Source organism: Coregonus clupeaformis, unplaced genomic scaffold (assembly GCF_020615455.1).
Source record: "Coregonus clupeaformis isolate EN_2021a unplaced genomic scaffold, ASM2061545v1 scaf0303, whole genome shotgun sequence".
Taxonomy (NCBI): domain Eukaryota; kingdom Metazoa; phylum Chordata; class Actinopteri; order Salmoniformes; family Salmonidae; genus Coregonus; species Coregonus clupeaformis.
This window is the reverse complement of record NW_025533758.1, coordinates 217594-232365: the sequence shown is the minus strand read 5'-3', so window position 1 is coordinate 232365 and position 14772 is coordinate 217594. Positions and strand designations below refer to the sequence as shown.

The window sequence follows — 14772 nt, the reverse complement described above, 5'->3', positions numbered from 1 at the left end:
TTCAAATAGCCCCCTTCAATCATACATTCCTATACATTCCCTATTCAACCATACACTATTTTCCCCTGAACTTGGGTGTTGAATACATGCAAGGCTGCAAAGCTCTAGGATCCCTTATAGTTAAGAGGAAGTTCCTTTGGTCCACTCCAATTAGGTGTTGCTATGGCGAGCCATCACTGGAATGCATTGCTTAGGTTTAGGTAATTGGGACACGAACAGTTCAATTTTGCATTGATCTCTTAATCAAGTTGCAAATGCTACTACCACTGCCATTGAATTCCTCAAGTACAAGAGAAGGGAAGAGGGAACCCCTTTCCTGGTAGAAACAAGTGTCACAAAAGGCAGTGGATTGCCATTTCCCGGACACCTTGAATGCCTAGCCATAACCCCTCTGAGACCCCTGCTCATTTGGAGAGTGGAGGAGTACCCCCAACTTAATTAAAGCACTGCACACGTTACAATAGCTCTCAAGGGGTTAACGCAAGTCGCGCACAGACGCCCATGGTGCAGACAAACACAGTGATGCCACATTATTATTGCGCACAGACCAAGAGAATCTATTCGTTTCACTCCATGTCAGGTTGAAATAGGTTTTGAGCTTTACTCAATTACAGCCCCTCGACGTCGAAAATAATGTAACACACTTATTTATCACCTAGTGCGTAAAGTGGGCTCTCCGAGGAACATTTTCGTTGAGAGCGTGTCTGGCGAGAGGCGGGTCGCTTGGAACGCTTCCTTTGGCTGGCTGCTAGTCTGCTCTCTTGCTCCTCCAAGAAAGGCGGGGTGTGTATATCCCAAGCCCTGTCTAAAAACGCACTCCTTTGGACATCTGTGAGTGAAAAAAAAGTTCGGGTTTGGAGCGAAGTCTGTTCAGAGGGAAAAACAAATCCACGCTGTCAAGCCCGGCACAGAGAGAGTGGTGGACCGGGAACAAACTAATATCTGAGACAATTATGCACGGAGTCTAGATACAGGAGTGACTGAGTCCTTCACGTTTATGACAAACAGTTTTATAACTTATGCAAATACAGTGCTATAATAATTTTGAATATAAATATTAGTTTGTTACAGAGGTGAATTGCAAAACCTCCCAAACTCAAAGACCTATCGAAATTCAAAAGGACATTTCCAAGGAAACATGAAGGAATTATCATATTTCTGCCAGAGGATGATCCTTGTTGCTCTACTTCTAACTGTCTCAGCTACCAAGATGAACGTACCACGACTCAGACTTTCATACAAAGGTAACATACATTCAAATACATTCATTTGATCACATTTATGTTATCTGGTCAGCTATATTGATTTATTTTTTATTTTCATATGTTTTAGTCTTTCTACAACGTCTTAAACCCCGATGGGAAGGAACGTTTTGACTGATCTAGGCTTAGAACTGGGGAATAATTCAGTTATTCATTTGTCTAATAGGCTATTCATATTCAACTCTGTGTCATGATTTGAAAATAGGTTTTGACAGAGTGCGCAAAAGGTGTTTGAACATGTTCTGTAAAATTGTTTGAACAAGTTCATTACTTTTTCCAGGGAGTGTATGTGAATTATAGCCTATTGTTTTTTTAAATCCATTATTAGGCTACCCTCTCCCGTGTAAGCATTCAACGTTGAAGAATGTAGGCTAGTGTATGTTTGTGTTTGTCTCTGTGTTCGGCAAGACACATCACAGACGCCAGGGCTCTCCACAGAGCAGAGATTCGCGCCCCATCAAAGCGCAAACACCCAATTGTGGGCAACAGCATGAATTGAAGAGGTCTCTGAATTTCTTAAAAACACTCAGAACCTACATTTGTAGCTATAGTAGACCTATAGAATATGGTCTTGTTTTGAATCTAGGCCTGCTTATTTTTTTCAATGTTCTCAAATAGCCTACACATGAACTCGTGTTCTTTTGAACTGAACATTAGAACATACTGTATTTCTAATTATCCAATAAAATATGTCGATTACATTTAACTCAATAGTATATAGAATATAATTTCATGAACACCAATATATTTAATTGCCTTTATCCCATTGTCTGCATTGTGCAAGCATAGGCCTATAATAGTCTACAATATTATTTGCAACACACTTTTATTGCACAGGACTATGTTTTATATAATTTGGGTAAGTTAAATATTTTAATTCCTCAGTGTTATAGCCTACATCCCACGCACAGGCTTCTTGGAGGGTCTTGTCAAGGTGGGAAATGATTGTTTAAATATGGTTGATTGTGGGCTACTGTAGGCAGCGAGCGGTTAGTCGAAGCCCCACATTTAGTTTGTTGGTTTTAACGTGGATACATCGCCGACCTTTCTCCCTGAAGGGCTTTTTTGCGTTTTTTCACCCCCTTGTGGTCAGGCACACCGTGGCGCGCGAGACGTTTATTCCATTCCTGCGCAGCAATTACGTTTTATAGAGCGCGCGATCACCGCTGTTCGAGACGGAAACCTCTAGGCTGTCTTTGCACACTCAACTATGAAATATATGGATTCATAATTTATTGTCTAACCACTTACATTCAACTGCTGTTTATCTGCGGCTCATAGGCTACAGTGGGATAAATCAATCTCACAAGGTTAGACATTTTGAACTTTGTTAGATTATGGTCGTACATGCGTTGAATGTGTGGTACCCCTGAGTAGCTTTGTCCTCTCAGGGTGCCTGTATGTCCTTGGTTTGGCTAGACCATAGAGTTGTAATTCCCAGGTCAGTGTTCACAAACATGGCCCTTCTCCAGTCCAAGTGGGTCTGCAATTATTAGTGATAAAAATCAAAAGGGATTTCCTCCTGTTGGACCTGTTTCCAATAGAAAATAATCATGCTCATATTTTCTTTATCCTGTTGCTGAAAAAATGGCACATCTGACTGACTTGTAAAGTTTCGCTGGTATTGATTCACATCTTGACCTTAGTGCTCAGTAAGTTTCCCCTGTTCCGATCCCGCTATAAAGCCCAGAGACATCGTCCTTCCCTGGGGCTTTAGAGGCAATTTAGAAACAGGAAAAAGTGTCATTATCTAATTTAATCAATTAGTAGGAGTAGTAGTAAAGCAGGATGGGGCACTAAGCAGCACCCCTTCCTATGAATCACCACTACCTCTCCTTCCCTCCATCCGTTACGCCCCTCCTCCCCTCTACTCCTTCTCTCAAAGATAATCATCAGTCCGTTAAGCCTCCAATCAGTCCCTCTGACTAGAGTCTCAGGTCCCCCTAACCCTCCCCTTTACTCCTTCCCCCCCTTCACTCCCCCATACCCCCCTCCCCTCCCTCTCACCCTCTTCGCCCCATGGTGGTATTGGTTGATGGTGGTATTGGACCTGGTGGTGTTCCTGCCTCCTGCTCTGTGTGATTAGTCTGGGTGTCAGGCTGGATGGATGGTTGGTGAGGGAGCAGGCAGTGTTTGTGACGGGAAGTGGGGAACCCCTGGCAGTGGGCTCGTAAAGTGGGTCTGGGCCCCCAGGGGTGGGGCTCCAGGGGCCAGGTGGGTACTAGGGATCTCAGGGGGTGTCATTGTAGCCCCAAGTCTGTTCTGTTCTGTGTGTGCTTGTAAGTGTTTATAGATGGAGACCCCCAGCCCCCTGGCCCTCTGTCTCCTCACCTCCCATCTTGTCTCCCCTTCTCCCCATCCTCCCCCTCCTCCACCCCATCAGGCATATGTAGACCTCAGCAGGGTAAATAAGCCTGGACACACTCCCACGCACTGATGCAAACAGTCACGCGCGAGCGCGCACACACACACACACACACACACACGCACACGCACACGCACACGCACACGCACACGCACACCTCTCTCTCTTGCTCACATGTACACAAACACAAATACACACATAAACACAGGGCTCCACATCATCACGAATTTAGAAAGGATTCGATTTGTTTACAGAGTACTGCAGATGGAGAGGCTGTTTGTTTTAATTAATTAATGAGTTTGTTTTTACAGTGTTTCCCAGATGTTGTTCGAGGGGGGATTTAGAAGTAGCTGAATAATCTGTCATTGTCTGGAGATCCAGAGGCTGGAATGTTGGGTGTTTCCATCTCTCTCTCTCTAATCTCTCGCTCTCGCTCCCAGGCTTCTGCAAGAATCTATAAACGGAAGGCAGAAAAAGGTGTCTCAGAAACCAAGCCAGTTGGCTCATCACACCAATTAACAGCATACTGTACAGCTCTGAGAGTGAAATACGTAGTGAAAACTTTTTGTTGTTTGACACAGATTGACATAATTGGGGTGGACTAGCTCCTGCTGGAATTGCCCCTCAGCTCAACTCCAGGAGTGTGTTTAGAGTGTGTGTCCGTGAAAATGGTCATTATGGAATCACTTTAGGAAAGCAGAAGCTCAAGAAAGTCTGAGGAGATGTTCTAATTAAGCAATAAAGCCCGAAGGGGTGTGGTATATGGCCAATATACCACGGCTAAGGGCTGTTCGTAGGCCCCGAGGTGCCTTACAGCTATTATAAACTGGTTACCAATTTAATTAAAGCAGTAAAAATATATGTTTTATCATACCTGTGGTATACGGTCTGATATACCACGGCTGTCAGCCAATCAGCATTCAGAGCTCGAACCACCCAGTTTACAGTGGGGGAAAAAAGTATTTAGTCAGCCACCAATTGTGCAAGTACTCCCACTTAAAAAGACGAGAGAGGCCTGTAATTTTCATCATAGGTACACGTCAACTATGACAGACAAAATGAGAAAAAAAAATCCAGAAAATCACATTGTAGGATTTTTTATGAATTTATTTGCAAATTATGGTGGAAAATAAGTATTTGGTCAATAACAAAAGTTTCTCAATACTTTGTTATATACCCTTTGTTGGCAATGACACAGGTCAAACGTTTTCTGTAAGTCTTCACAAGGTTTTCACACACTGTTGCTGGTATTTTGGCCCATTCCTCCATGCAGATCTCCTCTAGAGCAGTGATGTTTTGGGGCTGTCGCTGGGCAACACAGACTTTCAACTCCCCTCCAAAGATTTTCTATGGGGTTGAGATCTGGAGACTGGCGAGGCCACTCCAGGACCTTGAAATGCTTCTTACGAAGCCACTCCTTCGTTGCCCGGGCGGTGTGTTTGGGATCATTGTCATGCTGAAAGACCCAGCCACGTTTCATCTTCAATGCCCTTGCTGATGGAAGGAGGTTTTCACTCAAAATCTCACGATACATGGCCCCATTCATTCTTTCCTTTACACGGATCAGTCGTCCTGGTCCCTTTGCAGAAAAAACAGCCCCAAAGCATGATGTTTCCACCCCCATGCTTCACAGTTGGTATGGTGTTCTTTGGATGCAACTCAGCATTCTTTGTCCTCCAAACACGACAAGTTGAGTTTTTACCAAAAAGTTATATTTTGGTTTCAACTGACCATATGACATTCTCCCAATCCTCCTCTGGATCATCCAAATGCACTCTAGCAAACTTCAGATGGGCCTGGACATGTACTGGCTTAAGCAGGGGGACACGTCTGGCACTGCAGGATTTGAGTCCCTGGTGGCGTAGTGTGCTACTGATGGTAGGCTTTGTTACTTTGGTCCCAGCTCTCTGCAGGTCATTCACTAGGTCCCCCCGTGTGGTTCTGGGATTTTTGCTCACCGTTCTTGTGATCATTTTGACCCCACAGGGTGAGATCTTGCGTGGAGCCCCAGATCTAGGGAGATTATCAGTGGTCTTGTATGTCTTCCATTTCCTAATAATTGCTCCCACAGTTGATTTCTTCAAACCAAGCTGCTTACCTATTGCAGATTCAGTCTTCCCAGCCTGGTGCAGGTCTACAATTTTGTTTCTGGTGTCCTTTGACAGCTCTTTGGTCTTGGCCATAGTGGAGTTTGGAGTGGGACTGTTTGAGGTTGTGGACAGGTGTCTTTTATACTGATAACAAGTTCAAACAGGTGCCATTAATACAGGTAACGAGTGGAGGACAGAGGAGCCTCTTAAAGAATAAGTTACAGGTCTGTGAGAGCCAGAAATCTTGCTTGTTTGTACGTGACCAAATACTTATTTTCCACCATAATTTGCAAATAAATTCATAAAAAATCCTACAATGTGATTTTCTGGATTTTTTTCTTCTCAATTTGTCTGTCATAGTTGACGTGTACCTATGATGAAAATCACAGGCCTCTCTCATCTTTTTAAGTGGGAGAACTTGCACAATTGGTGGCTGACTAAATACTTTTTTCCCCCACTGTATAATATAGACTGTCTACCATTGAGCGGTGGATTGTTCTAGAATGTCCATCAACAATGTCTGTGTGTTGCAGTATCTCAAAAAACAAGATGGCTGCCTTGCTGCTGCTATGCAGGGATGGTGACAGTAGCAGGTAGCTATCTGCCAGACGCGCGACACCTCACAGCTGTCATCTCTGCTCTTATCACACTCTGTGGTGCTCTCACACGTGTGTGTCTGGTGTCTGAGCCCTGCTGAAGTGTCACCGTGTCGTCACCATGTCTGCCATCTCCGCCGCAGCACTCTGAAGTTACAGATCCCAGACGACAATACCATCAGATCACACAGCACCGACAGAGGACTGGAGAGTGGGAGAGGAACTCATGAGAGGTGTGAGAGAGGAGAGGGGGAGGCTGGGAAAATGAAAGAGAGAAAGAAAGAGCCTGAGAAACCTATGGGCACTCTCCAGACTTTGGCAAATCTGATGTGTGTTTCTTTATGCCTATAAAGGAAATTAAAATGAAGTGAAGTTGAGGAGAACTTATTTCTTGGCAGGACAGATCATTTGACGTGGAACCAGAGGGTTTTTGTAATGCCACATCAAGTCAAAGTGAAAGCAGGTGGGGTTATGAACTCTACGCAACCTAGATGCAACCTCTCCTCAGACCCCAGACCCCAGACCCCAGACCCCAGACCCCAGACCCCAGACCCCAGACCCCAGACCCCAGACCCCAGACCCCAGACCCCAGACCCCAGACCCCAGACCCCAGACCCCAGACCCCAGACCCCCTCTAGTCCCCCCAGCACCCCCAGTATTTTCTAGTCCAAGTCAGGGCATGTCAGTGTGACTGATAAGTAATGATTACACAGCCATGGATGGAGCTCCGTCAGGAGAGACCTGAACAATGCATCATTGTGCCTGAAGCTTCCTCCAGTCCAGCAGTGGCTATCACTGGGAGCTATGCAATGCCTCTAATTAGGTAATAAGGCCTGGCAACATGCCTCTCTCCCCCCGTCTCCCTAGCCCCTCTCCCCATAGTGTCACATCTGGTCGGGGTCTGGGCTTTTCGGTCTGTGACGGCAAGGCTCTGTGTTGAGTGGAGAATAATCTGATGTTGAGATGTTTTCAGTGTTCAGATTTGGTTCTGATAAGCTACAGTTACTGTATTGTGTTGGTCTGTCCAAGTCACTAAGGGCAGCTCTGGGCTTTCCCATGCGTTTTGCCGTTCTGTTTGGAGTCATGTCCATCTGATTCATTTCTCTTACACACACACACACACACACACACACACACACACACACACACACACACACACACACACACACACACACACACACACACACACACACACACACACACACACACACACACACACACACACACACACACACACACACACACACACATACACACACACACACACACACACACACACACAAACACACAGTCCGAGAAATTCATCTCTTGGTCTGTTTCTTTAACCCCTCTGTAAATCATTGTCTGGGGAACCATTAGGGTCCAGCTGAGCCGCAGCATTAAACAAGCTAAAGCAGCAGCATAGAGAACAGCAGAGTCAGTGTGGCAGGCCTCTACAGGCCTGGCTCTATAGGAGGAGTGTGTGTGTGTGTTAAGGGAATGTTAGGGCAAAGAGAGGGATTGATGAATGCATGAATGCACAGGGTAGGTAACAACACATCTGCCACGCTGATCTTCAACACGGGGGCCCCTCAGGGGTGCATGCTCAGTCCCCTCCTGTACTCCCTGTTCACCCATGACTGCATGGCCAGGCACGACTCCAACACCATCATTAAGTTTGCTGACGACACAACAGTGGTAGGCCTGATCACCGACAACGATGAGACAGCCTTTAGGGAGGAGGTCAGAGACCTGGCCGTGTGGTGCCAGGATAACAACCTCTCCCTCAACTTGATCAAGACAAAGGAGATGATTGTGGACTACAGGAAAAAGAGGACAAGCATGCCCCCATTCTCATCGACGGGGCTGTAGTGGAGCAGGTTGAGAGCTTCAAGTTCCTTGGTGTCCACATCACCAACGAACTATCATGGTCCAAACACACCAAGACAGTCGTGAAGAGGGCACGACAAAGCCTATTCCCCCTCAGGAGACTGAAAAGATTTGGCATGGGTCCTCAGATCCTCAAAAAGTTATACAGCTGCACCATCGAGAGCATCCTGACTGGTTGCATCACTGCCTGGTATGGCAACTGCTCGGCCTCCGACCATAAGGCACTACAGAGGGTAGTGCGTACGACCCAGTACATCACTGGGGCCAAGCTTCCTGCCATCCAGGACCTCTATACCAGGCGGTGTCAGAGGAAGGCCCTAAAAATTGTCAAAGACTCCAGCCACCCTAGTCATAGATTATTCTCTCTGCTACTGCACGGCAAGTGGTATTGGAGCGCCAAGTCTAGAACCAAAAGGCTTCTTAACAGCTTCTACCCCCAAGCCATAAGACTCCTGAACAGCTAATCATGGCTACCCGGACTATTGCATTGTTACCCCCCACCCCCTCTTTTACACTGCTGCTACTCTCTGTTTATTATCTATGCATAGTCACTTTAACTCTACCTACATGTACATATTACCTCAATTACCTTGACTAATTTTTTTACTTATTTATTTTTTACTTAACACTTATTTTTCATAAAACTGCATTTTTGGTTAAGGGCTTGTATGTAAGCATTTCACCTGTTGTATTCGGCGCATGTGACAAATACAATTTGATTTGATTTGATTTTTTGTTGGTTGAATAGCGATGGAAGGAAGATAAAAGGAGGGCTATCAATGTGTGTGTGTGTGTGTGAGAGAGAGAGACAGTGTCTGTGCAAGTCTGCTTATCTATATACACACTATACATTACAGCATAAGTCTCTGTGTGTCATCTGTATATTTGATTTTGTGTGTGTGTGTGTTTTTATACTGTATGTGAGTATAAATCAGTGATGTGTATAAACCCTGGATGACTGACAGGGGGCGCTGTATTGAAGCCATCATGCAGCTATCTTGGTACTCCTCAATTGTAAAAAATAGTTTGGAAGCTATAGAAAAGCATTTATTAATGTCTACATTCGTTTTTGACACGTATATTCTATTACAGACACCTTAATGTGAACTTTTTAATGAAATTATGTGAGCTAAACATAAAAAACATTTTCCTTAAAGTATTTTTTTTAGAGACTGCTAATGTTACTGTCCCCTAACCTTAACCCTTAACCACACTGCTAACCTTATGCCTAACCCTAATCTTAAAACATTTTTTGTATTTCTGACGTTGTGGCTGTGGTAACTAGTGGAAACCCCTAATTCTATGCTTTACAGATGTAGACTGACTGTAGCTCCAGATTGGATTAGATTCAGGCTGGAGGCGCCATTATGATTTGTTGTTCCTAGTTCACTGTATTAGTCAGACTCAGACATGAGATAGCTACCATCATAGCTGCATCTATTATTTAGTTTTGCCCTAGACAATACAGAATATACTTGCATGAGCTACGAACTAACTTGCAAATCCGACTTGTAATCTAACGTTAGCTAGCCTGTAGCTAGCTAGCTAGCCTGCCTCGCTACTATCAAATGATAACGTTACATGACCAGCAGTACACAATACACAATAAACATACAACCTCTCTTTTCCATCAAATATATGTTAGAATTTTCAAAATAGTTTTCATTGGGAAGGCAGATAATGTGTTTTTATCAAAAGCAATCACTTTTGCATGTGGAAACAGAGAATCCTACTTCTTACTCCACATGTTAATTACGTCACATTTGTTTTGAGCCGACTTCGCCGTGGGCTTTGAACGGGGCACCATGTTCACGCCCCGGAGGCAGCCCGGTTCCAAAACGAATGCAAGCAAAACACGCCTACCCGGGCGCCAGGGCCAGATTAATCGAGTCCCCTCAATGAAGGGAAGCAAAGTGGGAGGAGGGGCGATTTGCACGTGGAGCTGGGCAAAAGGGGGTATGATTTCTTGACATCACTGATGTTCCAAACTCTGTTTTAGATGAGACTGACTTTATGACCAAAATTATCCTATTTACACTTTGTAGTCAATGTTTCTGACTCATATCGACGCCACGTAGGCCTTTTTCAAAAGGATTAGTTGCTTTTTAGGGGCAGTCACTCTTTAAAGATGTTGGATGCCAAGGATTTGATGTTGGCTCTCGGTTTCTTCATAAATGGCTCTCCCACCTTAAGGTTTGGGTAAACAGCTCAGACCTCTGCATATTTCATTGGAGAGAAAGAGAGAGCAAAACGTCCTGCTTGGCCCATAGCACAGGCAAAGAAAGAAGGAGGGAGAAAACAAGAGAAAAATTGGTCTAGAGGTAGAGGAGGAGGGAGGAGTATTTGCTATAGGGTTTGAAAAGCTGTACCTACAGCAATCCCTGCTTTCATAGCTACTCTATGAGGAGTGAGTGGGCTTTGTATATTTTCTGACTGCTGGTGGGGTTGGCCCTTGCTGCCTGTCGGTGGCTAATTGGCCCGGTGAGAGAGTTAGTGAGCGGGGCTACAGTTTCAACTGGGGCTGCAGGGCCGTGGTCCTGGGGGTCCCATGTGGCTCGGGTACTGGGGGGCTGGGGAGCTGGAGGGAGGTTGGGGGGTTTGTAATATTGACCGGAATGTCTAAATGCAAGGGGGACCTGTACCAGTGTGGACCTGTGTGTGTGTGTGTGTGTGTGTGTGTGTGTGTGTGTGTATGTTAGTAATTTAGTGTAATGTGTGTGTATATACATGTGTCTACCCATGTCATTGCACTAGAGATCCAGTGTTGTCTGGCTGTGGGCCAGTGAAAGGTGAGCAGGAGAAAGCGTGGGGTGATGGGAACCCACAGTGATGTGCGTCGCTGTGAACAATGCCAATGCTCCATACAGGCGTGTGTGTGTGTTTGTGTGTTTGTGTGTGTGTGTGTGTGTGAGTGTATGTTAATTAAGAGAGTGTCTCAACATGGGATGCTGCCTGCCACTGGTAGGGAGAGTCAGCTGGCACAGGGGCCAGGCTAGGGAGACTGCCTGCCTACTAGTGTTTACGAGGGTAATTTCTTCATTACAGAGAGAGAGGAGGAGGGAGACCTTCTCAGCAGGGTCTGGCAGGACTTACTGGACTTACTGGACTTACTAGACCCTCCAGAAGTGGCCTGGTTCTGACCCACCTTGTTGGGAAGCACTAGAACGTTTGATAGACGATGGGCCACTTTATTGGGACATATCATCACATGCCAGTCCCATTTCACGGCCCTCCATACCAGCCGTTCACACTTCAGCCCTAATTCCCCCATAACGCCAGGTTTAGGGTGTTTTATGAGCACTGTGTGTGAGCCAGCAGGGTTTGGACTGGGTTTTGGGTGAAACCTCACTCCACTGTGAAAGTCATTGGTGAGGTTTACAGTGAGTTGGCTATCCTTCTGACAAGGGGGTTGATTGAGGTCTGGGGTGCTGAGGTCACCCTCTCCTCCCGTCTCGCCCTCTCCCCCCTTTTCTGGTTGGCTCTATGGGGGGATTGTGTGACCCTGCTCAGATAAGCGTTTTGAGACGACTGATAAGAGAGATGTTCCAGTGTGTGTGTATGTCCACGTGTGTGTCAGTGTCCAGTGGATCCCTTCTAACAGAGCCCTGGCAGTGGTGTGAAGAATGTACTACAGCTCTACCTCAGAATCCACAGGGCCAACTTCTGTCTCAACTGAGGACCTTTACAACAGAGGTCAAACAACACTATGTGAGGTCATAGACATAGAATGACTAGAATGTGTTTTTAAGAAGCAAAAAAACGAGCTTAGGAGTTGAGGACCAACACACGGTCAATGTGTCTATATACATTACTTAGGAGTTGAGGACCAACACACAGTCAATGTGTCTATATACATTACTCTCTCTCTCAAACAGACACATAGGCACGCACTCACACATACGCAGTGTAGAGTGTAAGTCGCTCTGGATAAGAGCGTCTGCTAAATGACGTAAATGTAAATGTAAATGTAGAGTTTCACTGCCATAGAGGGGACCACAGAAGACCAGGTCCCCACCAGTGAGCAGCAACCCAGAGTATTGTATCACCAGCCAAGACAAACACCTGACTTCTGTCCCATAGACTCATGTAGCCCTTATAGACCCCAGACAGATTCACAGTCTCCATACACTGTGGAAGAATCTCAATTGCATACTCCTTGCGTCCTCACTCCTTTCTCCTCGCCTCCTTCTCAAAACCCATTGGAGAAGAAGGTCAGAGGGGAGGGACCTCTGGCATTCTCATCCAATGGGTTTTGAGAAGGAGACGAAGAGAGAGGACGTAAGGAGTATGCAATTGAGATCTTCCCTGTATATATTATCTTACAGTTTTTTACAATCACTTTGGCACTAATTTCAGAAACAAAACTCACAACCAATGATCAAAATGCACATTTTTCAAAACTCTAACACTTTTTTTCAATTGCTTGCATACAATACACATACAACTAAGATCATTTGTTCATTTAACAAAAATCACCTGTTCAATATGACACAACTTAACATCAAAGTACTACTATTTCAAAAGGCAATTCACACATTACATTTCAGATGAGTGTCTATTCATTTCATTACAATTATCCAACTATCAATTGATACAACTGCTCAAAATGATAAGTAACTGTTGCATTACTCTTAATGCATAGTTGTATGGAAACAGACAAACAATATTCCATGTTTAGATCATGAAAGTTTCAAGATAACGAGATTCATTGTCACCAATTAGCGTGGAGCATGAACCAATTAGACTACATTATCTATGGATGTAATATTTCATCATCATTCTTTATCAGACACCGTTTCTATGGTCCCATGTACCACCTTTTCAGACTATTTACAGTATTGACAGTACTGCACTGTATGGATGAAGGCCCTTGTAATTGCTTGTCCAATTCTGCCAACTTGTTTCTGATGATTGAGTTCACATTATGGAACGAGTATATAAAGAATTGATTGGGATCCACTTGCAACAATATAGCGATACGTACTGTAACATGGAGCCGGCAGGTGATCCAGGTCACAATAGAGGTCAAGCAGTGGTGGGAGGAAGACGAGGAAGACGTGTTGGTCAAAGGAATGGCAGGGGACAAGCACCCCTTCTGAGAGGTGGTCGTGGGCCTCGTTTGAGAGGTGTGGGGGAACGTGGTAGAGGACAAGGCCACGGACCAACACAGCGGCAGCAACAGCAAAGAGTGTCCAATGAAATCCGAGCAAGCATGGTTTCAGGCCCATGCACAATTTACCACCCTGTATTTACCCCCATACTCTCCTTTCCTTAACCCGATTGAGGAATTTTTCTCCACATGGAGATGGAAGGTTTATGATAGGCGCCCTCATGCGATATGCAACTTTTTGATCACTTTTCAGGGAAGTTAGGAACCAATATACACAAGAAGTTAGGAAAGCAAAGGCTAACTTTTTCAAACAGAAATTTGCATCCTGTAGCACTAACTCCAAAAAGTTTTGGGACACTGTAAAGTCCATGGAAAATAAGAGCACTTCCTCCCAGCTGCCCACTGCACTGAGGCTAGGAAACACTATCACCACCGATAAATCTACAATAATCGAGAATTTCAACAAGCATTTTGCTACGGCTGGCCATGCTTTCCACCTGGCTACCACTACCCCGGGCCACCAGCTCTGCACCCTCCGCTGCAACTTGCCCATGCCCCCCCGCATCTCCTTCACACAAATCCAGACAGCTGATGTTCTAAAAGAGCTGCAAAATCTGGACCCCTACAAATCATCTGGGCTAGACGATCTGGACCCTTTCTTTCTAAAACTAGCCGCCGAAATTGTCGCAACCCCTATTACTAGCCTGTTCAACCTCTCTTTCGTAACGTCTGAGATCCCCAGAGATTGGAAAGCTGCCGCGGTCATCCTCCTCTTCAAAGGGGGTGACACTCTAGATCCAAACTGTTACAGACCCATATCCATCCTGCCCTGCCTTTCAAAAGTTTTTGAAAGCCAAGTCAACAAACAGATCACCGACCATTTCGAATCCCATCGTACCTTCTCTGCTATGCAATCCGGTTTCCGAGCTGGTCATGGGTGCACTTCAGCCACGCTCAAGGTCCTAAACGATATTATAACCGCGATCGATAATAGACAGTACTGTGCAGCCGTTTTCATTGACCTGGCCAAGGCTTTCGACTCTGTCAACCACCGCATTCTTATTGGCAGACTAAATAGCCTTGGTTTCTCAAATGACTGCCTCGCCTGGTTCACCAACTACTTCTCAGATAGAGTTCAATGTGTCAAATCGGAGGGCCTGTTGTCTGGACCTATGGCAGTCTCTATGGGGGTGCCACAGTGTTCAATTCTTGGGCCAACTCTTTTCTCTGTGTATATCAATGACGTCGCTCTTGCTGCTGGTGACTCTCAGATCCACCTCTACGCAGACGACACCATTTTGTATACATCTGGCCCTTCATTGGACACTGTGTTAACAAACCTCCAAACGAGCTTCAATTCCATACAACACTCCTTCAGTAGCCTCCAACTGCTCTTAAACACTAGTAAAACTAAATGCATGCTCTTCAACCGAACGCTGCTTGCACCCGCCCACCCGACTAGAATCACTACTCTAGACGG

General features: G+C 45.3%; 1 protein-coding gene across 1 annotated transcript in view; it reads left to right on the top strand.

Moving 5' to 3' along the window:
* The first annotated feature begins 547 nt into the window (after positions 1-547).
* LOC121545485 (semaphorin-3G) overlaps positions 548-14772 on the top strand; it is a 62230-nt gene continuing 48005 nt past the window's right edge. The window contains exon 1 of the mRNA XM_041856042.2: positions 548-1244. Coding sequence (XP_041711976.1) covers positions 1139-1244 — 106 coding nt within the window. The 5' untranslated portion in view covers positions 548-1138. The remainder of the gene's footprint in view (positions 1245-14772) is intronic.